The 23,521-nt window shown below is 33.3% G+C and overlaps 1 protein-coding gene and 1 long non-coding RNA gene across 7 annotated transcripts in view; one reads left to right on the plus strand and one right to left on the minus strand.

Moving 5' to 3' along the window:
* LOC124430897 overlaps window positions 1-23,521 on the minus strand; it is a 27,091-nt gene continuing 3,570 nt past the window's right edge. For 2 of the 6 annotated variants that reach the window (XM_046978109.1, XM_046978110.1), the window contains exons 3-12: window positions 18,567-18,756; window positions 18,346-18,497; window positions 15,318-15,462; window positions 14,001-14,146; window positions 11,499-11,596; window positions 11,126-11,335; window positions 5,161-5,280; window positions 3,365-3,645; window positions 2,645-2,770; window positions 1-2,408 (exon numbers count right to left, since the gene is read on the minus strand). In XM_046978109.1, the coding sequence (XP_046834065.1) occupies window positions 2,180-2,408; window positions 2,645-2,770; window positions 3,365-3,645; window positions 5,161-5,280; window positions 11,126-11,335; window positions 11,499-11,596; window positions 14,001-14,146; window positions 15,318-15,462; window positions 18,346-18,497; window positions 18,567-18,631 (1,572 nt within the window). In that variant the 5' untranslated portion in view covers window positions 18,632-18,756 and the 3' untranslated portion in view covers window positions 1-2,179. The other 4 variants (XM_046978112.1, XM_046978113.1, XM_046978111.1 and 1 more) reach the window with 3 other exon arrangements.
* The window catches only part of LOC124430900, an 11,747-nt gene continuing 7,089 nt past the window's right edge, over window positions 18,864-23,521 (plus strand). Inside the window, exon 1 of the long non-coding RNA XR_006943874.1 lies at window positions 18,864-22,337. This is a non-coding gene — a long non-coding RNA (uncharacterized LOC124430900). The remainder of the gene's footprint in view (window positions 22,338-23,521) is intronic.

Genomic DNA, 23,521 nt, shown 5'->3' on the forward strand with positions numbered 1-23,521 from the left:
AATTGTGCCGAGGCAGCTCTTTGTTATTCACTGAAAAGGAAATCAATTATCTCGTCTTTTTTTCTTTTTTTTTTTTGCGTTGGCTTATTTCATTGCAATGAAACGAATATGAGTACGCGCGTACGTAGGACACAAATATACACCACGCATACATATTCAAGCGTACATACACACATACACACACCGTAGCGTTCGATAGTATCCTCGCATCGTTCCAACGTAATAACGAATTCTGATAAGTCGTCGCGATCGATTTGCAATCAAGAAATTCAAGGACACGTCGCGACGAAGCTTTTAGCACACGCTTCTCGTTATTTTGCAAGATCGTACGCATATATATATATATATATATATATACATACAAGGATACTTGTCGTATGCATGTGTATACGAACAAACGGATGAGTCGTGTCACGTGAGCATTTAATCGATAATCGATCGATCGAGATTTTATTCTTGAAAATTAATTTGTTATATTAAATTACCGAGACCGCGTGTTTTAAGCGCCGAGATCGGGAAGTATTTAAGTAAATTTTCATGACTAATTTGTTTTCAAATAAAATAATTAAAAAATTTTACTGAGAAAGGAAGAGCGGGGAGATTATGAAATTATTTAAATAAATTTTTCAAAGATTTATGAAGAAATTAATTAAAATAAATGTTTTATATATCCTCATCTCCCTCTCTCAAATTTTGATTTTTCTCAATGCAGATGCAAAAACATATTAAATTAATAATAAAATAAGTTAAGATATTCACGTTTCACGATTCATCATCTTGTACATATGTATATACGTATTATGTATGTTTCCTTACATGTTAACATTCCTTTATATTTCTCTTTTATATGTCTTATGTTTCTTTTTTTCTTCTTTAACTCGATATCATATCTCAAAGTGATATCTACTTTGATCGTAGTATGATACGTCTATAAGTTAATATGTGTACATTTCGATTCGACCGATCATGGTCCCTTAATTATCATTTCGCGAAAATGAGACTCTCTTCCCTCATTTTTCCTCTTTTTTTTTTTCCTTTATTTCCGAAGAATAAAATCCATTTTTTTATCTTCGAACGAAAGTGATGCGATTGGACGCCCATAGACATTTCGTTCGTCGTCGTTGTCGTGCGATTCTACTTTTTTTTTTAATCGAAAAACAGCTATGATGTTTTATCCTCGTGGACAAAATTATTTTTTAATTGAATTCGAATGAATTACGAGAAGTACTATCTTGGCTTCTTTTTTTGAAGTTTTATAATTATATATTAATTTGTATGTAATAATACATATATATATATATATATATTATATATATATATATTATAAATATTAAAATGATGTCATATATATATATATATATATATATATATATATATATATATATGTATAACTATTCTTTCATGTTTGTTCCACGATGACGAAAACACGGTGCCAAGTTTGTCTTAAATATTTGTCCTAATTATTTATAGTACCTCAAACATACACGAACGGTTCATCAAATAGATCGACCTAACATTATTGAAATACTAATCAAGATGAATCGATCGTACACTTATTTATCATTTCTTAAGAAAAATCGATTCTTTTTTTATCTTCGAAGGGAGAACGTTAAACTTGATCTTGAAAAACACGATCGTGTTTCAAGTAATGAAGAAATCAAGAGAAATATACATATAATATAGAGACGAGGAGCAACCTTGTTATTTGATATTCTCATTTAGATCGTAAATTATTTCGAAATAATTTTTATAAATATTTCCATCCCTAAATTTTTTTATTTCATGCAATATAATCGAATTAGTTGCGATATTTTTTTTTCTAATTTTATAACCTCTAATTTTTTTCATTATACCATGTGAAATTATATTCACATCGGTACATATTTACTTATAGCCGTGTATCATTTCAAACGATATTATATTTGTGGCTACTCGTGTAATAACATGTTGCTCACTTAAGATATATAGAAAGAGTGAGAGAGAGACAGAGAGAGAGAGAGAGAGAGAGAGAGAGAGAGAGAGAGAGAGAGAGAGAGAGAGAGAGACAGAGAGAGAGACAGAGAGAGAGAGACAGAGAGAGAGAGAGAGGCAGAGGGGGAGAGAGAAAGAGAGAGAGAGAGAGAAAGAGATGGTGGTATCATACGAGGAGTTCCTTGAGGAAATCCTCGGCAAGCAAGTCCTACAAATAATCATCGACTCGACCATCCTCATCCGGTGGGCTGGGCTCGCTCACGCTCAAAATCGGCAGTCCAAAGTGTTTCACGTCTATGCTAGATTCTGGAGTACGTCTGGCATAATCGTAACTCTTCGAATAGTGTTCGCCATCAAGACGATGATGATGGTGATGCCGATGATGATGATGCCTCGACAAAAGACCGCTCTCTGGCTCGCATGACCGTCGATAACATCTGCGATTTATATTTCTTTTTTTTTCCTTTCTTTTTTGCTTTTTTATTCCTCAAAAATCCGATCAAAATGAATTTTTGCAAGGTGAAAACTACAAATTGAGCCCTTTTTTTTTTTATAGGAATTCAATCTCTACATCCGACTTTAAAAAGAAACGAATTAAAATTAGTTTTCGGTTTACGAATATCTTTAGTTTTCTTATTGATTTATCGTTTCGTTAGAAAAATTCCTTTATTACCGTTCGTCCATCGAGACAGGCTGTTGAATAGGACATTTGACGTATTCGTGACTTCCTGGTACGCGCCAACCACTGAATCGTTTCGCTACCAATGATGTCGTCGTCGTCGGTGGTACCGGCGAGTCCCTTAAAAGCATATTTTTATTTTTCATTTTTTTCTTATCCACGGAAATCTACACTAAGTTGGTATCAAAAGTGTTCGTATACGATTGCTAACTTTGAATAAAATGGAAATACAAATGATAAATTATGATAAAGAAATTCATTTCCCAATTCTCGCCAACGAACAATTTTTCTATCGAACTCTTTTCGTGAGAATATTGAATCTGTCGGTATTCGATTAGAATTATAATATCACGTAATATTTTTCTTTTTTTAATATAAAAAGAAAACATCGAGACGCGTTGATTGAAATCTAAACTAAATATCACACACACGTCTCTTATAGACGAATCGTTAATAACTTTGGAAATTGGAAAGAAAAAATATTGAATTTATCGGAAATCGATTAGAATTTATCGTACAATATTTAAGATATTTTTTATGCAGAAAAAAGAAAACAACAAAAACAAAAGAAAATGTATGTATATACATAAATACCAATTGCATGAGAAAGCATTTATTGAGCTTTAAATGAAATGTTCATAAGAATTTCTGCATCGATCGTTAACGACATTTGAAATAGAAAATAAAATAATAAAAATAAATATGAAATGTTACCTCGACGATGGTTGCTGATAATTCGAGTCCAGCAAAGATGTCTCAGTGAGATCTTTGGAACCACTTTCAGGACTGCTTTGTCTTTTTGGGCTCGTAGTTTCATATCTTTCTTGATCTTCTTGACTAGGTTTCAAAAAAGATTCTCGATCTCCTTCGTTTCCCTCACTTCTTGAACTTCTTCGTTGATGAGTTTGGCGATTCGCCGAGGCCAATGGCAAATTATCCGCACTGCGAACCTTTCGACATAACTTTGACGTGGACCCATGTCGTCGGAGGAATTCCTTATCAAAATAAAAAGAGGAAGCAAAGATATCAATGGTCATTTCATCGTCAAAAGATGTTTCATAAATTTTCTTTAAGAATTTGAATCCTTGCAGTTTTAAAAGAAAAAAGAAAAAAAAGAATTATAATATTGCCTCCACGAAAGGTTTATATACTCCTCTATAAAGTATCGATCAATTTTATTTTTTATCAGTATACCGATGTAAGTATCCCTAATATAACTAAATATAATAGTTATATTCTAGTATTAGCACACTAATTAGTAGATATTACAAGTAATTTTTTTTTAAGAAGAAGAAATCGATTTTTCGAACATCGACAGAAAAAAATCGAGAAATAGGACGTTTTGTTTGATTAAAGTATGTCGGTGCTTGCTCATCTCGCCTAATCGAGCTTTGTTTTTTTTCTTTTTTCTTTTCTTTACTTTTCTTTTTTCTTTTTTCTTTTGTTTTTTTTATTTTTACAAAGAAAGTCGACAAAGTATCGATTAGACGCGACGAACTTTACCTCAATAGCGACTACCTTGAACTTTGACGTTCGACTTTGAGGTATTCCTTTTACGCGGCGGTCTCCTTCGTATCTATCATTTATTTAAATAAATGTCGCACTAGAAAACACAGTCGTCACTTTGCAAACACTTTGCGGTAACGCTTTTCGAAATTCGCGACACGATTTCATCGAATCCATTTGCGTTATCGATGAGAACGATTCTAATCTCTTATAATGATAATAATAAAAATAAAGAAAAAGAAAAAAAGAATAGAAAATAAACCAAGACATTGAAATATTTACAAGTATATACATATTATTCGTATATATGATATATTATACGTAAATGTATATTTATCGATCTCTATAATATGAAGTACGAAGAAATGAAAATCACGTTCGCAAATTGAAAGGAAAAAAAAGTTTGTTTTGAATAATTGGATTAATAATAAATACGAGTTGCAATTATTCGAGATTGAACTCGAATTTTTAATACCTCTAAACCACCGATCGATAAGCGATGTCGCCCTAAATTTCTAAGAGTATAAATTACATAAACATTTAGTAGAGTTATCAGGTAATATGTTGTACTTACATGCATCTATGTACCTACATATGCGAAATCTCGAATGAAAGTATGTTACATAGAAATTATCTTATAGAAGAGGATTGATCCATACGAAAAGTAGAGTGAATTAAACACTTTTACTTACTTGTATATATATCTATCTATCTATCTATCTATCTATCTATCTATCTATCTATCTATTTATCTATCTATCTATATATATATATATATATATATATATATATATACATATACATATAGATATAGAAATATATATATTCACACATTATTTTCATACATTTAAAGAAGACATTAGAACATATTAATACTATAGTATATGTAATAAAAGTAATAAAAATTTGATGTGGTATAGTGTTAGCTCTGAAAGGATTAATTCTCAAGTAATCGAGATTCAGTCGAAAATCGTTAGATCAATTGTTTTTATGCGATTACTAACCTGTGAAAGGAAGCCAGCGACATCGATGGCACTATTGACACGTGGCCTTGTCGGTCTTGGCCAACCTAAACCACTGCCACTGTCCAAAGAGTCCACGTGATGACTCGACCAGTGCTGATGCTGCAATTTCATCAATTGGATTAGAAATAGCTCAAACGCGATCATCATACGTATTGATTGAATATAACGAACAAAACGTTTCCATGTTTGCTTATTTCCTTGTTTGTTTGTTTGTTTGTTTGTTTGTTTGTTTGCTTGTTTATTAACAAACTTCTCCCCTTCTCCCCCTCCCGCCCAGTACACATATACACGTATACGTTTGGTTCGTTTATATGTAGACATACGAAGGAAAATCGAACGACGCAACATAAAAATTTGTGCGTTCAGTGTACACATATAGATGAGAGAGAGTGTGTGTCTGTCGCTCTCTGTGTGTATGTGTGTGCTCTGAAGCGTGACGTCATCAAATGTACATCCAAATACTCGTATATAAGTACATATACGAGTATATGTATCTAAGTATATAAGTATATAAGTACATATACTTCTCGCTGTGCGATCATTTAAATGTAGCGTGCACGAATTTCATTGATGAAATTTAGCGTGACGTCACTGAAGATGGTGTTATCGGCCGAAGCGAGTTCAGGCGGGCATAGAATTGTCATATTTTTTCTTTTTTTTCTTGTTTTCTATTTTCTCTTCTCTTTTAATGTGGCATGAACGATATATAATATCTAAACATATAATTATATCGAACGTTCTGAAAACGAGCGCGCGGTCACTGTTATCTTCTTCTATTTATCATGTAAATTTATTCGAACGTGTACCGTCGACGAATACTTTCGAATAATTCCATTTTGGCTTCGTTCCATCGTAATTTAAAGGTAGATATTTCACGGGCATGCATTTACCAAAACTCGTTTAACGAAGTAAAACGTCTTCCGCGAATGAGCTTCGTGATTTTGATAACGAGATAAGTGCTGGTTGTGATATTCTAAATGACAGTCTACTTGTGCTTGCCATTTTCCAAGAAATATGAAAATCAAAAGTTAGAAGAGATTATCTTCGATAACGAACTCGAAGAGAATAAAATATGTAAACTCTTCGAGTCTAGTTTAATTCAAGTCGATTCCTTTCGCGTTTCGACTTTCTAGAAGGAAAGTGAATATTTAATTAAATAAATAAATAAATGAATGAAAAACTTAAATAATTATAAATATATAAACGTAACAATTAATTATCTTTCAAGTGCATTATCAGCGCTTGATTTAATTTCGATTTAACACGTGGAAATATCGTAATGTCAGTTACGTAGGAACTTTTATTAATCATTAAAGAAAAAAAGGAGAAAAAAAAGAAAGAAGAATATTTAAATAATATGTACTATATACTTTGGGAAATAGGAAATACATATTGTCATGAACAAACAAACTCTTTGATTACAAAGGAATGTCGCATAAAAATAAATTAGTATGGAGAAAGGATGAAATAAAAAAAAAAAAAAAAAAAAAAAAAATTAGAAAATAGAAAGATACAAATGTATATGTGTGTGCAAATTGAAAATGACGTTGCTTTATAAAGGATTAAATGGAATATCGATCCTCCTTTTACGCAACGCCAACAATAGTTAATTAAATGGAACGAAATACGTAACGTCAAAGAAAAATTTCTAGCTAGCTAAACTCTCGCGAATTTTTCACCAATTTTCATGTCTTCTTTTCTATCCTACATTTATCTTCTTTCTTTTTTTCCCTTTTACTTTTTTCCCTTATCCCCGTCGTTGTACCGATTATTAATTGGCAAGTAGAAAGAGAGTCTGAGAGAGAGAAAGAGAGAGAGAGAGAGAGAGAGAGAGAGAGAGAGAGAGAGAGAGAAAGAGGAAAAAGAAAGAGAAAAACGGCAAGAGGCAAAGGACACACACAATTAGTAGGCACTTTTATCTTTTCGTGAGAAAGTAGAAGCAATCGGAGGGTTTGCTGAAAAGTAAAAAGAAAAAGAAAAATAGAGAAAGAGATAGAGATAGAGAGAGAGGGGGAGAGAGAAAGAGGGAGGGGGAGAGAGAGAGAGAGAGAGAAACAGAAAAGGAAAAAGAGAATGATGAGAAACAAGGAAAGAAAATAGGGTTGAAAGGACAATTGGAAATATTTTAAAGGAGAATATATCGCAAAACACGATTATGAATAAACTACAAAAAAATACATGAAAGACGAGAAGAGACAAACGACGAACATAGATAAATAGAAATAGAAATAGAGATTAAAAGAAAAGAAAAAAAACAGAAAAAAAGAAGCAAAATATTCTGTGCTTGTTTGCAATTGGGTCCTAATAATAAAACAATAGGAAAAGAGAGATAGAGAGAGAGAGAGAGAGAGAGAGAGAGAGAGAGAGAGAGAGAGAAAACGAAAACAAGATAATGAAAGATCTGTTCTTTGTTTGTTTGTTTTCTCTTTTCTTTTTCTTTTTCTTTTTTTTGTACAAGTACCGATGGTCAGGCAGAGATATCCGCTCTATGGAGAAGAGCAAATTGGCATCCACAGTCCCGAGGTTCTCTTGTTCTTCTAGGATACTGAAAGCACTGTTCCAAGACGCAGCAGCTTCCACCCCCGCACTGCATCATCATGTCCGACAACGTCGTCATTATCTTGATCGTTTTCGTATCGTTTACGTTGCGTTGCGTTGCGTTCCGTTTTATTGTACGCGTGTACATTTGTGATCATGTATGTGTATTAGTGTTTGCGTTTATGTGAGTCGGTCATTTCGTTAACAAGTTAGTATAATAAAGAATATTTGTCGTCGTCGTCGTCGTCGTCGTCGTCGTCGTCGTCGTCGTCGTTGTCGTCGTCGTTGTCGTCGTCGTCGTTGTCGTCGTCGTAAGTACGTATGTTTCGAAGAAAAATTGTCCGTTGAAAATTGTACGTTGCGTGGCGTGCGAAACGTCGAAGAACGGTCGATGATATCGAGATACCGTATCCAAAAGAAGAAGTTCGAGTTCGACGAGAGGAAACAGACAGAGATTAGATTCTATTATTAATCGTTGCCTTATTAATTTAACTGGCAATTATTTGTTCGTTCTTTTATTTGTTCGTTCTTTTATTTGTTTGTTTATTTATTTATTCTTTATTTTATTATTTTCTTTGTCTATTTCTTTTTCGAGTTAAGACAAGTTTCAGGAATAAATAGAAAAATAATGATTGATATGTATTGCAATATAACGAATTCAAGATTATAGGTGAATTGGATTAATATTTGACGACTTTTTCAAAATTGAGTAACTTTTTTTAGAACGGACAAAATATTATTTTTTTGTTTTTTAATTTGGAATAAAAATAGAAAAATCAGCGTATAGCTATATAATGTAATATAAATTAATGTAAATACGATGTGTTTTAAAGTACAAAGTAATACGTAATTTTTTTCTTATTATAAAAAAAAAGGATGACATTTTTAAAAAAGTTGTCATATTGTCGTCAGGTAATTACAAAAAATGACGCATTTGATTATCACATATACTTTGATAAAAAATTCGTTTGTCCGTTCAAAATAAAAAGTTAAACAATTGCAAAATGCGAACAATCATTTGGAAAACTTAATTAATATATTATACATGTATATGCATTAGTTCGAAATATGCATTGGTATTACATTAGTTTAGTAGTTTGATACGTTATATTATGCGATAATGGTTATAAGTAAAAAAAGAAAGAAAAAAAAATGGAAACGACGCATCCTTAGCCTTAAGTTCAAACATATTAGGATTAAAATAATTATTCTGCCACTCACTCCTTCTATCTTCTCTATAAGTTTTGTACTAAACCGGAATATACATGAGGGAGGAAGAAAGAGAAAGAGAGAGAGAGAGAGAAAGAAAGAGAGAGAGAGAAAGAGAGAGAGAAAGAGGGAGAGAAAGAGAGAAGGATATGCAAATTTATGGGAATATAATCAGGGAGGTAAAGCGTGCATCGCTTTCGGGCACGCAAAAGAGAGTATCTTCGTTTAGTATACGTCTTTTATAATATAAAGTCCTTTTAACTCTCTAATACTAATTTGGAAGCACATGCAAAAGCTGCTTCAACGTTATTTTCAGTAATTAACGAATAAATCGTTATTGACTGCCTCAAGCGATTCTCATTCGTAATGATCGGTGAAAGATAATAAAGATAAGAGAGAGGGGGAGGAGAGAGAGAAAGAGAGAGAGAGGGAGAGAGAGAGAGGGAGAGGGAGAGAGAGAGAGAGGGAGAGAGAGAGGAGGGGAAAAGAAATATAATCTGTAATTCAGTCAAGATGATCGGCAAGAAATTGATAGAGATATAATGACTCGAATCTAAATAACTTCTCTTTCCTTTCATCTTTTCTTATTATAGGTTTTTTCTTTATTCGATCTATGAATAATACCGAAAAATTAGTTAGAGTTTCGAAAAAAATATCATTATCGTTCCTAATCCATGTATTTGAATTCTATTGAGAAACTATATGTTAATAATAATCGAAAAACGAAGAAAGAAATTTTTTGGAAATCTACGATGATTGGTACGATATCGTTATTATTTAATACTTTGTGTGTCAACGATCTATTCGTCATCTATTTTTATTCTTCTCGACCGAGTTGACAGTTCCTTCAAAGTTTTATACGCTTCTGGGTATTGTGCAATTGAGGTCGCTGAATAATTCATTATATTCCCTATCAGAATAAGAAACCGGGTTATCATTGATTACGTAGGTATTTAGTCAGAGTATCATGAAATTTTGTTGAAAGATAACTACTGTATCGAATCGACTTAATTTAATATATCGATAAAACCCTATACGTATAATGATCAAATATATTTCTACCAAGAACTGATGATTTTAACAAACATTTTTTTTTTCTATCTGTGATAAAAACAAATATATCGAATACTATAACAAGACTTTCGTTTTTCACGCAATTTCCTAACGGATTTCAATGAAAATGCATTTGGATTAAAAAAGAAAGAAAAAGAAGAAAATAGGAAAAAAAAGGAAAAAAAAAGGAAAAAAAGGAAAAAAAAGGTGGAAAAAAAATTCTATAGAACGTCCATTACAATTACCACGAGAGAAAACATGTAAAACGTGGACGGTAACATTTTCACGATGGGATTATTTCACGCTAATCCGACGAGCTTCCTATTCTTCGGGAACTTTTACATCATTTAATTGCATGCGTAATACTGTGGCATTATGTGAGAAAAAAGAGACATAACGTCCATACAAAATAACAATTTATCGATTAGAGATTAAAGCTCTATTACTCGTTTTTTATTATTTCATCGCAAAGATATAATATATATGTGTATATATATATATATATATATATATATATATTTTATATATATATATATATTTTATATATATATATATATATAAAGTATATTTTATACTTGGTAATTATAGTCAAATTTATCGGAAATTGTATTGTATTGTAATTTGCTAGTTTTTTTAAAGACAATTTTAATCATCGATGAAATTTCGATTAATCGAATCGAGTAACGTGTGAATATAAGGAAGGACCAATAAATATCCGATTCGTCGACTTATTCGACCTATCGATAGATGAATAAATGAGCCGATTATTATGTAAATATAGCTTGGCGTACATGTATTTAAAATTCTTTATGATTATTTTTTTATTTAAATGAAATAATATCTTAATATCTAATCGTTAGCTATAATTATTTCGAAAACAAAAAATGAAGGATAAAAAATTATTCCTAACGAAATTGAATTTTCTTAGAATAACCCAACATAAGTTCAAACATAATCAAACACTCATCGCATTTAGGATGAGAATTTTCATGAACGATGAAACATAGTCGGGCAACTTTCATAATCATTAGATACGAATATCAATGAAAATTATAGAAAGAGGAAACTATATATATAAAAAAAAAATAAATATAAGGATCAATAGATATAATAAATGTAAATATAAAATTCGATCATGCGTTACCTGGGAACACGTGTGCTGAGTCGAATGTTGAGGATACGCCGTATTGGTCGCCGTACAAACGCCGGTACCAGGAACTTTCAATTGTTCCTTGTAATCCGGTTGATACGGCAACAACATGCGAATTTTACCCCAACGATTAAAGAAGAGAGCTATAGCACCGGCCCAGACTATCAGCACCAGTATAACTATACCAACTTCGACGCCTCGTATCTGGAATAAGAAAGCTTTTTTACTCGAGTAACCTCGGATAACGAAAAAAGATACCTTTAAAAGATCGTTCGTTTTCTTTCTGTCTTTATTAGTCTTCCCTAACCCCCATCCCCATCCCCCAAATCAGCTTCGACCCAACCCCAGCCCTAGCCCCGTTTCATACTTGTATGTAAGGTTGCGGCTGCTGAGAAGACGGCGGAGACGGAGGAAGTGGTCCATTTGTTACTGCTGCATCCTGCTGGGGAAAGGACCGCGGAGGTTCTAAAAAAAGAAATAAATACACGTGTGTATATATATATATATATATATATATATATATATATATATGTATATATATATATAGGGTGTTCTATTAGAATCAATCCACATTTGAATGTATGAATATATTTTATGCGATAGTCTCATGCATTGATTATAATTGCGATATCCTATGTATATATAAAAGGGAATTCTTTTGAATAAATAAAAAAAAGATACACGTCGAATGAATTTTATGACTTCGATACTAGAAAAGTCTTTTGAAAGCGGATAAGCTTGTTATAAGCAAGGACATATTTTCAATATGCTATTAGTAAAGAGGCTAACATATGAGAGTTGGCGTATTAGATAGCTATAAATATATGTATATGATCAATGTTGATTACCCTTTACAAACCATCACGGTAACGACTAATCGTTACTAATCGTTTCCACGTTGTCATGTGACAATCGAAGTAGATTATCTTTTCTCATTAAACATGCGTAACCTTTCCTAGTTTAGTCGTATATTCAGTTATATATTTCGTTCCTTCCGAATTTATGTTTCGCGTTTGAATATTGCGCATAACATGCACACGCATATGTATGTCCAAGTTTTTAAACTCAGAATATATGGAACGCTTAATGGTAAACGTAAGCATTTTTTTTTATAGATACCACTTGATGAAATAATATTAAAGTGTGTTTGATGTTTGAAATGGAACACTCTGTATATATATACACGAAACACTCAATGTCAGACTTGCATGCATTGTCTATTTTTTATAAAATAAAATCAACACGTGTTACCGAGGGAACATATGTTCCTCTGAAGTATCATGTAGGTACATACGTATGGATATATAATGTCCATGTATGCGAACAACTTGTTACACGAATTATTGGTGTTTGTGTGATTTACTTGCTTGGATAACCTTGTTCTTTTATATCTATATGTGCTATGTAAAATTATTGAAGGAGTAAGTAACAACATTGAGAATTGAAAATTTGCTTGACTGTCATAACATATGAATGTTATTGATTCTTCAAATCATATCTATCTGAAAATTGTCGTGTATGATTTTATGTACAAATAAAAAGTATTTCCAAATTCTATATCTATATTTATACATATATATATATATATAAATTATATATTATATTATATAAATAAATAATATATTATATATTGTATGGTACAATTAAATTTAGCCAATAGCAATTTGCGGTCTATTTTGTGGAGATAATTGACGGTAAAAAATGAAAACGAAAGGAAGTACGTGAGAGATTCCATATTTTGGAATATGACCATTTTGGGTACTCTGCGGGACAGTTGAATTATCGATTCCCTCTGGTGATACATGTGTGTGTGTGTGTGTGTGTGTACAGATATATATATATATATATATATATATATAGGTAGATGCTTTTAATATTGGTTACGAAACAGCACTCTCTTCATCCCTCCGAGGAATTGATGTGCAACGTATTATGTACCGCGAGGACGTTCTATTAAGGCCGTCCAATCAAGCGTCCTGTCGATAAATCGAGTAAAAATCCTTTTCTTGATTAAATCTTCGATCGCGTTTAGATTAATTAAAGAATAAAAACTAAACGATAATATTTCCAATGATTAATCGAGCGTTACAGGAAAAAAGGGTTTAGAAATTGATCCGATATTTTATTTGTCAAATACATGCATGCATATATACGTAATTCTAATATCATATCTATACGTATCGTAAACACGTAATCATCAATTCCTATCGACTTGTTCATAATATCACGCGTTTGACTAATAATGAGCAAGAGAATTAATGCTCTTAAACTTGCATGGAAACGATTATTCAAAAAAATGCATATCACATATTCTTTTTCTCAAGAGCAAAAATATCGTAATATCGGTGAAACAATGAATGCTAACAGTAAACCTGATTAGGACGTAGTCGGATAGACAGCAACAACGTTCTAATTTCCTTCGTGTAATACCCGTTGGTAATCGTATTTGGTAGGGATTTAAACAGACCAAAAGGAAAGAGAATACTGTCAAAGTAAACCAGCTCAAGTGACATTTTAATAACATGGATGAAGTACCGAAAGAATAGTTCAGTATCTTATTGTTTAACAGACGTGTTAATCTTTTTATGCAAGTGCAATCATTTGTCACGTAATAATTTTCATCTTTGTTTTAGCGTAACGTGATGTTTCAGCATTTGTACGATCTCATTAGAAAAGAATTGTACTGAGAATTACAAGTAGTAAGGATCGCTTGACATTCCGAGAAAATATTCCACGTATAATGGCTGCGAAAAACGGCAAAGGAGATCTAGAGGAAACAAATGAAAAAGAAAAAAAGAAAATAATAATAAAATAAAAAAAAATAAAAAAAAAACAAAATTAAATAAATGAGAAGAGACGAATGACTCACCGAGCGTACGGAAGACGATTGGTCGACTTCTATACTTTTTCCCTGCTCTCACGGCAGTGACTACTAGTTGGTACTGCGTGTCGGCCCTTAAACCACTTAACGTAACTGCTTCGCTATTTCCTGCGACCACCGCCACCACCCTGTAACTAACGCCTTCCCGTTGTGATTCAAATTTGATATTTTGCAATCGATGATAAGGAATGATATAGAAAATTGATTCACTTTAGTAATGGGAAATCGTTTTCCAATATCATTTAAAAACGACCATTATCGAATTTCGTTTCATTTCATTTGAAATAAGATATTTCTTTTAGTGAAATAATTCGTTGTGATGTGTCGTGTGTGTGTGCGTGTATGTGAAATTTTCAAAAGTTGTATAATATTATATATCACTCGTAATTATTATCGATATATTTTTGTTTTTTGAACAGTTATTTTAAATTTCAAATAATTTTCAAAAAACAATTAAAAAGCGTCGATACATTATAAATTATATTCGTAATTTTATGACGATCCCAATACTATATTTTACGCTATAAGTTACTTCAATTACAACTTTGTGTAGAGTTGATAAAGAGCTCTGAATTTCATAAATTATGTATTCTCGATTGAAAAGAAAAAAAAGAAAAATCACTTTTCCAAACAAAGTTGAAAAATACATATTATGCTTCGAGAAATAGGAGAACATTGCTGTAAACAAAGTTCTCAATTATGATTAAACCAAATAATAATATAATACTGATATACGAATGTGTAAATCGAGTGTATTACACAGTTCGTTACCGGAAGATTAATGAGAAATAAAATTTCATAAATTCGTGGAGGGAAGGGAAAAAAGGGGATTAGAAGCTTAGGTGGTTGATAGAACGGTGATAAAAAGGAAAAAACTAAGGGAGGAGTTTCAAACGATTGCTTCGTAAAGATAAAGATAGAGATAGAGATAGAGATAGAGAGAGAGAGAGAGAGAGAGAGAGAGAGAGAGAGAGAGAGAGAAAAAGAGAGAAACGTTATGGTACAGGATTGAGATAGGATGAAAAAGAGAGATAGGGAAGGATTATTCGACGAAGGGAAAGAAAAATGGAATTCTCCGTAAATCTTCGTAATTCATCTTTGTAATTGAAAAAGGAAAAAGAATCAAAGGGTCGAAAGTCATTTGACATTGTTTAAGTTTGTTTAAATGAAAAAATTAAATAATGCATTTAATCGTATCAAACGAAAGATTTATACCTACTTTTATGGTTCTTCATGTTTGTAAGGAAAAAAAAGAAAAAAAGGGACAACAAAGAAAAAGTAAATATTGAAATAATGGGAACGCACCTGGCGTCCGTCGGTTTATACGTAACGTCGTACTTTTCAACTTGCTCGACCTGGCTGGTGCTCCAAGAAACACGGACGGACGTCGGGTTTAGGAACATCACCGTTATATTTTCCGGAACTCCCGGAATACCGCTCGTCATCGAGCCTGGAAAAATAAATCGAGACGTCGCTCAATTTTATGAAGTATGAACAAGCTCATTTTAGACATCTTAGAATTCGTTAAACGTCAAAGTTCTAAAAGTAACAAGCGTTAACGTCATGTGTGCTTTTAGTATTATTCTTGTCAATTGTATATGTTTACGTACAATGTGTGTGTGTGTGCCCACGCGTATGTGTGTGTGTATATAAATTATATATATATATATATATATATATATATATATATAAAATTATGATAAAAATTTGTTATTTATAAAATCATAATTTATATTATATACGTATATATAATTTAAACGTATCAAATTTGTCAGCAACAAGAACAATGGGAAACTACTAATGACATTTTTTCTTTGTTCAAACGATCGATGTGTCAACAAGAAGATTAAAAAAACAAAAAATAAATAAATAAAAGAAGTTCTTTTTTCCTGTTTGCAAGGAAATCCAATATACGCAATAGATAAAACGTTTTACGAGATATCACGATAGAAGGATGCAATAGTTCCATTTCTTTCTACCTGATACCCGATCGACCTACCAGCATTTACGTTTGTAAAACACTACCGAACCGTTTTTCTAATTCCATCTGTACAAATACTCTCAACGTTTTTGTTTTTTCTTCGTCGAACCACAATCCTACAAAAAGGTTGGAGAAACACGTTTTCCGTAACTCGTCGGTTGCTTAAAAAAGAAATAAAAAAAGAATTCAAAAAAAAAGGAACTGCTTTACAGAAAAAGAGAGAGGGAGAGAGAAAGAGAGAGAGGGAGAGGAAGAGAGGGAGAGGGAGAGGGAGAGAGAGAGATGTTTGCAAAGTTAACTTTTCGAAGAGCTCTTCACACAGTGTTAACGAGAGCAGGTTTCATTATCCTATAATTATAACACTTGTCTTTAGGACCTTAGAGAAAATCATTTGTTTTTGTTCATCTTAGTGAAATAGATATCATTAAAACGAAAAAAATTCATTCTTTTATTCTCTCTCGTTACTCGCAATAAAATTAAACAGATTTATTTATTTATTTATCTTTTAGTTTTTTTTGATCAGATTTATCTTAGCAAAATTTATCTTATCAAAGACTATTGCTTTTGAAAGTAATGATGAACAAATTGATGTACGTATATCGAGTAATGAACTAAATGCAGTTCGTGGAGACAAACGTAAACGCATAGATACAATTGGATAATAAATAAGGGCCAGAATTAACAAGCACCATCTCTCTCTCTCTCTTTCTCTCTCTTCTCTTATACGATATTTCGATCGAGTCATCTGGTTGGTTGACGATAGTCGTTAACAATTCTACAACCTTAGGAATCAATCGTCTCGACTACCGTGTCCAGGACAATCTATTTGTCTGTATGTATGTGTGTGTCTTTGTGTCGGTGCATGTCTATCTATTTCTTTTCGATCTGTCCTTCCATTTGACCGTACTACCTCGTTCGAATTTTCTTTTTATCGATCGTATCCAATTCGTATATTAGAAAAATACAAAGAGCTCTAACGTGATCAGAGTCACTTCGATGAAAAATGATTCGAATTTTTTTTGGAACATATAGTTGAATGCTTTCTTATATATATATATATATATATATATATATATATATATATATATATATATATTTAATTACAATTATAATTTTCACACATTCCCAATGTGCTATCTTATCATCGGGATAGCTGTCGAAATACAATAAATTGTTACACGTATAATATACAATTGAATTTAAGTTTCTTAGATGACGTAGATAATACTTGGATGACCTTCCTTCCGATTTTCCTCGGTTTAATTATTATTATCAGAATAAATATAGTATAAAAGAGTAGGGTCGATAAGAAAATACTCAATAGGTTCATTACTTGATCTTATCTTTCTTGGATGGATCAAGATAGAATTTTTTCTCTTTGTTTTTTCTTTTCTTTCTTTTTTCTATTAAAAGAAAACAAAAAAAAAAAGAAAAAAAAAAGAAAATCGTCTTATCGATTTGATGTCATTTAATTGGACCAACTTGTAGGATCGTGGGAGGAATAACGAAATGTCGCGATGACCTCGTAAAAATGAGAAATATATAAGTCGATGGAAAATCGTATCGTTCTTCTAATCTATTTCGATAGCGTGCAATGTATTTCCCGAGGATGTCGAAACGCTTCGATACTCTAGGATAGGGAAAATCGCTTTGTAAGTCAAGTTCTAGGGAAGTTAAATGAACGGTGTATACAGAGATTGATGAACAGACCGCTGTAAACCTATTCTCTCTCTCTCTCTCTCTCTCTCTCTCTCTCTCTCTCTCTCTCTCTCTCTCTCTCTCTCTCTCTCTCTCTCTCTCTCTCTCTCTCTCTCTCTCTCTCTCTCTCTCTCTCTCTCTCTCTCTCTCTTCCTTTCTCTTCTTTGATTTCTCTCGATATTTATCTTCTACGTAGCCGTGCAAAAACCCATCAGCCAGGTCAGCTCATAAATCTATACGATATAAATTAAATCATCCTTTCTCGACATATGCGACATATCGCAATACGCGAGAAGTACGACGTGGAGCGATCTATCATTTCTTTCGATCCTAAACGATCTTGCATACGCGACTGTAATTGAGAAATGTAATTGAGAAATAGGAAATGTAATTTGAAATAGGAAATGTAATTTGAAATAGGAATAATAACGAGTAAATTACATATCTTTTCCTTTTCTTTTGTCTTTCTTCTCGTCATTATTACTATTATGAGCCACATTAACGCTAGATTTATAAACATTGATCGCATATTTATTTTTACTGAAATTGATACCTGTTATTACTCTTATGTATACTTTTTTTTTCTCTTTCATAGATAAGTAAGTAAATAATTAAAGAAATAAACGAGTACAGAAAAATGTTGAAAAGACTCACCCGCGAGGCCAGCTCCCTGCAGGAATAGTATACTGGCCCAAAGGACCATGCCGCCAAGATGGCGGGCCGGATATGGACCGCGTATCCCTACAGACAGGATCTCACAGTACTTCTGTAGATATCTTCGGTCGTAGGCGTATGCCGGTTCACAGCTACATATACGTGTATATATAAAGGTATCCGTTAAAGAAGAAGCTAAGGTCTATCTCGCGGAATCGCACCAAGTCACTCTGTCCGTTAGCTCATAATCGGAATCCTCGAGATGCCACGAGCTTTCCTGGAACATGGTTCACTCGTGTCCCGGCAATGTGACAGCCTTTCCTTCTCGCAGAAGGGAAGATGAGAACGAAGAGAAGGTGGGAATGGGGAAGGCTGATAGCTTCGTCGTTGTTCTCGTGTCTTCGCCGGGGGCTGCGAACCCAAAGAATTTTAATTAAACGTCCTACGAACGACGACCTATCACGGTGAGCTCGTGCGACGTCAAATTACGCGATATGCGTCAAACGCGTTTCTCATACTTTTCCTTTTTCTTTGTTTATATATATATATATATTCTTTTTTTTTTTGGTTCCCTCGAGAGAACTATCTTGACTTTCAGACAACATTTCGCGTGTCACATTTCTTATTTTGTTTTATTACTCGTGTCTACACAAATTTTTATAATATTCATTCTATAGAAAACTATTGAATCTCGGTATTAACCGAATCGTATAAATAACTTGTCGTGAGATGCACAAATATATTGCTTATAGATATATAACTTCGTACATTTTGTTTGTGCGTGTGTGTGCGCCATCAACGATTACAAATTTTCTCACTTTTGTATCTTTGTAAAAGATAGTCATTTCAAAAACCGGAACGTCCTTCGTCGGCTACTTTTTTTATTTTTCTCCTTTCTGTTTCCCTCTCAATCGGAAAATAGGTCGAGGAAAATGCGACGAGCCGCTCACAAAAAGGGAGTGAAAATTTCACTCGAGTTAATGGAGATAACAGGGATTACGTCGAACTTTTGGGTTATCAAAGTCGAGACAGAGAAAGAAAGAGAGAGAGAGAGAGAGAGAGAGAGAGAGAGAGAGAGAGAGAGAGAGAGAGAGAGAGAGAGAGAGAGAGAGAGAGAGAGAGAGATGGTTGTGAAAGATAGACGGACTTGAACGTTTGCTAATTCCCTCGAAGCAAGTATCTGGCACTGACTTGATATTATTAATGGACGATATGTAGACATAACAATAGACTTCTCAACTAGCCGGTGTGAAACGTGGAGTCATTAACTCTAATGAACCTGTTTTTAGTCCCCAACGTTACCGTCTATTTTTATATTTGGCATTTGCATACATGTTGATCGATCGAAACACTTTAAGAAATTGTTCTTTTCGACATAATTGAATTTCGTATATAACTGCATACCTACATATCGAAAATACCTACATGTTCATTAAATTAATTCAATTTTAATTAATTCGATAATAATCGAGATACGAAATTTTGTTGAGACATTATCCTTCATTATCGGGAACATTGAGATACCTGTTAGTAATTATAAAATTAATCCTATTGCTAATTAATTCTCCCCCAGGCAAACTGTTGTGATTTGAAATGTGCTCGGAAGGTTATACCAAATTTCTACGACATGCCGTCAGTCGCACTGGCCTAGTTCGTGTATCGTACCCGTCTCAGTTGACGTCACATCATGCCAAAGCAACATCGAGCCCCAGGTACTTCTCTCTCCGTCTTCGTATTCGTGCTCGCAATGCGAGTTAACCGCGTTGAACTTGAGAAAGGAATACCGCATTACGTGCGAATTCGATAGCCTGCGCACCGTCTTCGCCATCTGTTACTCTTTCCCTCTTTCTTTTTACACCCCTCTTTTGACAATTATCGAATTACACAGTTAACACAATAAAATTACGAACAAGTTGTTTACCGAATAACATTTCTTTAAAATCTCTCCTTTCTAAGACTTTTTCTTTATAGTCAAAAAAGATCGGTGCTCTCCTAGCAAGCTTTTTTTTATTCCCGTTGACTTGTGACGTAGGTGTAGAGGATGAGAAACGAGGGAAAAGGAGAGAGAGAGAGAGAGAGCTTTGACGTTTACATGCAGTACGATGAAATATCGGGCGAAAGATCGCGTCAAAATCCGATATCAATGAACTGAAAGTTCGCTTGGTAAAAAAAAAAATCGGTAGCCACTTTGTCGCTACTGCAAGGGTCTCTCTTATTTGAAACAGTGGAATATTGAAAATCGAGTATTGCGAAGGGTTGGCCTTATCGTTTTAACGAAACGTTAAAAATGAAGACATCTAAAGTATTAAAGACTTATTGATCGATAACCGATAGATGAGAAATTATTAGATGCCGTTGAGAATATGAAGATAATGAACTTTCCAAAATTTATTTTCGTGTAACCTCGAAGTAAAGACGTTCAAGGGATACTGTCGATTGCATTGGAATAAGTTACGTGTCTTCCGAGAAAGGTTTAATTCATTGAGCATGCATTTTCATGAAATACATTTCATACAGCATATGCGAGGGATCGATACTATCGATTTACTTTGGTTGAAGAACATGAACATGCTCGGTGCATATCAGTATAAGAACATCAGCCGACATGTATCTCGGTAATATCCACGTTCTCTCGAAGTGTACGACCTCGCCCCATCGTTGAGTAGTTATATACGTATAAATGGCGTGCGACATCTAGGCCAGTCTACGTCAGTAAACTTGTACAAGACAAAGGGTATATGTACAGATATCAATAATACATATTATAAAAGGTTTCAATTTTAAATAATCGCATCTTCTAATCTTTCTTCATTAATAATGAGAAAGTCATTATGATTATTTATGCATTACTAATATCCTTTATATACTTTTTTCGGATCGATAATATCAAACGTGTAAGTATATATTAAATAATTAACGACAGTTAAAAATAATGAAGATCAAAAGAATATGTCGGACGATCGGCTCCAACGTGTTAACACGGTTGCGGTCGAAAGGGAAATGAGACGAGCCTCTCCCCTCGTCGGTGTCTAATACGGCGCGCGTGCGCACTCGCCTCTCATCTCCCTCTCTTCGATGTTTACGACGCGTTAAACGAAATGCGCACGCGTCAGTTCAGCGCTAGTTGCATACGTGGGGGTTTACTACGTTTGATAGCCGAATCCAGGTCTCAAAACGATGATTAGATTATACTAACGTTAGAAGATCTTTTCAATTGAAACTCGATCATTGAAATTAGATCTTACGTCGAGATTATATTACACGTTACTATTGCTATCTCGTTCATCAGAACAAAATTTTACGCGATCGATCCTCGTTGTTTTTATTATGAATATATGACATTCTTGCCGAGATATAATTTAAAGTATTTCGTCATACGAAAGGTATAATAATCATACGATTCTGTCAATTACGTTTTTTGTATTGCAATCGTGAACGATGCTCGTAAACATTTAGCGTTTTAGCCAACATAAACTCGGTCTGCGGAAATTTGAGATAATATCGTATTTGCGTCGCATAGTGCGTCGAATCTGGATCGAACGATAACTCGTAAATTAAGTCTATTATCTAAAGTTTATGAGAAGATATAAATCTAACCGGTATAATGCAAAAATTAGTACCGATAAAATGCAACGGGCTATTGCAGTAACCGACGACAAGAATCGTCAACAGCCAATCGAAAAGCTCGTAGACTCGGGACTCTGCGAATGTTCCAACTTTAGATTCGGACGATGTGGGATCGAGTGAGTAGAGAGAGGGAGAGAGAGAGAGAGAGAGAGAGAGAGAGAGAGAGAGAGAAAGAGAAAGAGAGAGAGAGAGAGAGAGTGAGAGAGAGTGAGAGAGAGAGAGAGAGAGAGAGAGAGGGGTGCATTCAATGTTAACGAGTTACATTTGTTTATCTGCTAGCACATTTAGCTGCCTGTGAGAGTGGAAACAGTGTGTAGGCATGTAAACGTGGCAAAGATATAAATGTATATCTATACAGTACGAAGGTATATAAACTTAGGGCAATATTGTTTTGGTTTTGCTTGGATGGCCTCGATTCGAAGTTTTGTCGACGTTACGCATAAGCATTTATTCTTTCGTCTCTTCCATTAGAGAATTCATGTTCGTACTGCGAAGTATAAATCGTCTGATAGAAATGTATGGCACACGTCACACGTGACGTACAAAAGATCCTACCCGATAAACACTGTCCGCTTATTTTTTTATAGAGCTGACTCGAGCCCAAAGTCTCGAAAATCAATTATAAGTACACATTATACGATATCCCTTCGATTCGCGGAACGTTAAGCGCTTTGATGGATTAATTAGGACGGAGAATATATATATATATATATATATATATATATATATATATATATATATATACGACGCGTTGAACGAAATATATATACATGTATAGAATCGATACTCCTCTCTTTTGTTTGTCTGTTATTTGTTGGCTTTTATCTTTTTTTCTCTTTATTTTCTGTGATTAATATCGAAGAGAAAATTCTCACTAAAGCTATTACACTCGACTTAGCGTTATTACTCTTAATCATTCTGTAAAATAAATTGTTCTTTTTCATGATGAACCCTTTTTTGTGTGCATTATCTCTAACGAGAACTTCTCAAGGACGACTTTTATTATTATCGACCGTGATATATCTTAAAAAATTTTTACGAGGTTTCACGGTAAAGACTAATAAGACTAATAAGACGCGAGGAAGAGAGAAAAATGATCGGTCGCAAATTCTCCGAAAAACGCGAGCCCTAACAAAAATAATAATAAGCCGTTATGATGGCCTATCATCATCAGTTATACTACTAACTGGTAGGAAATAATACATTCAGTTGCGTTTTACGAAACTTTATGGCATTTCCTCGCTGATAATAACTAGAATAAATTACTACTCATAAGTCATATGCACGTGATCAAACATGAAATATATGGAAATAATAACCATCAAAATAAGAGAAAGGAAAACAAAATAGAGATAAATAAGTCAAATATCGAATTTTTTTATTTTTTCGTTTTCTCGATAATTTCAATATTTGGAGAATTATTCAATTGGGAAGAAAAGAAAGAAAATATAAATATTTTCAGTCTGCACTAAAGCAAATGATAATTGGTAAATGTTCCAAAGGGAGAAAAAGAGAGAGAGAGAGAGAGAGAGAGAGAGAGAGAGAGAGA

This window comes from Vespa crabro, chromosome 19, assembly GCF_910589235.1.
Source record: "Vespa crabro chromosome 19, iyVesCrab1.2, whole genome shotgun sequence".
Lineage (NCBI taxonomy): Eukaryota > Metazoa > Arthropoda > Insecta > Hymenoptera > Vespidae > Vespa > Vespa crabro.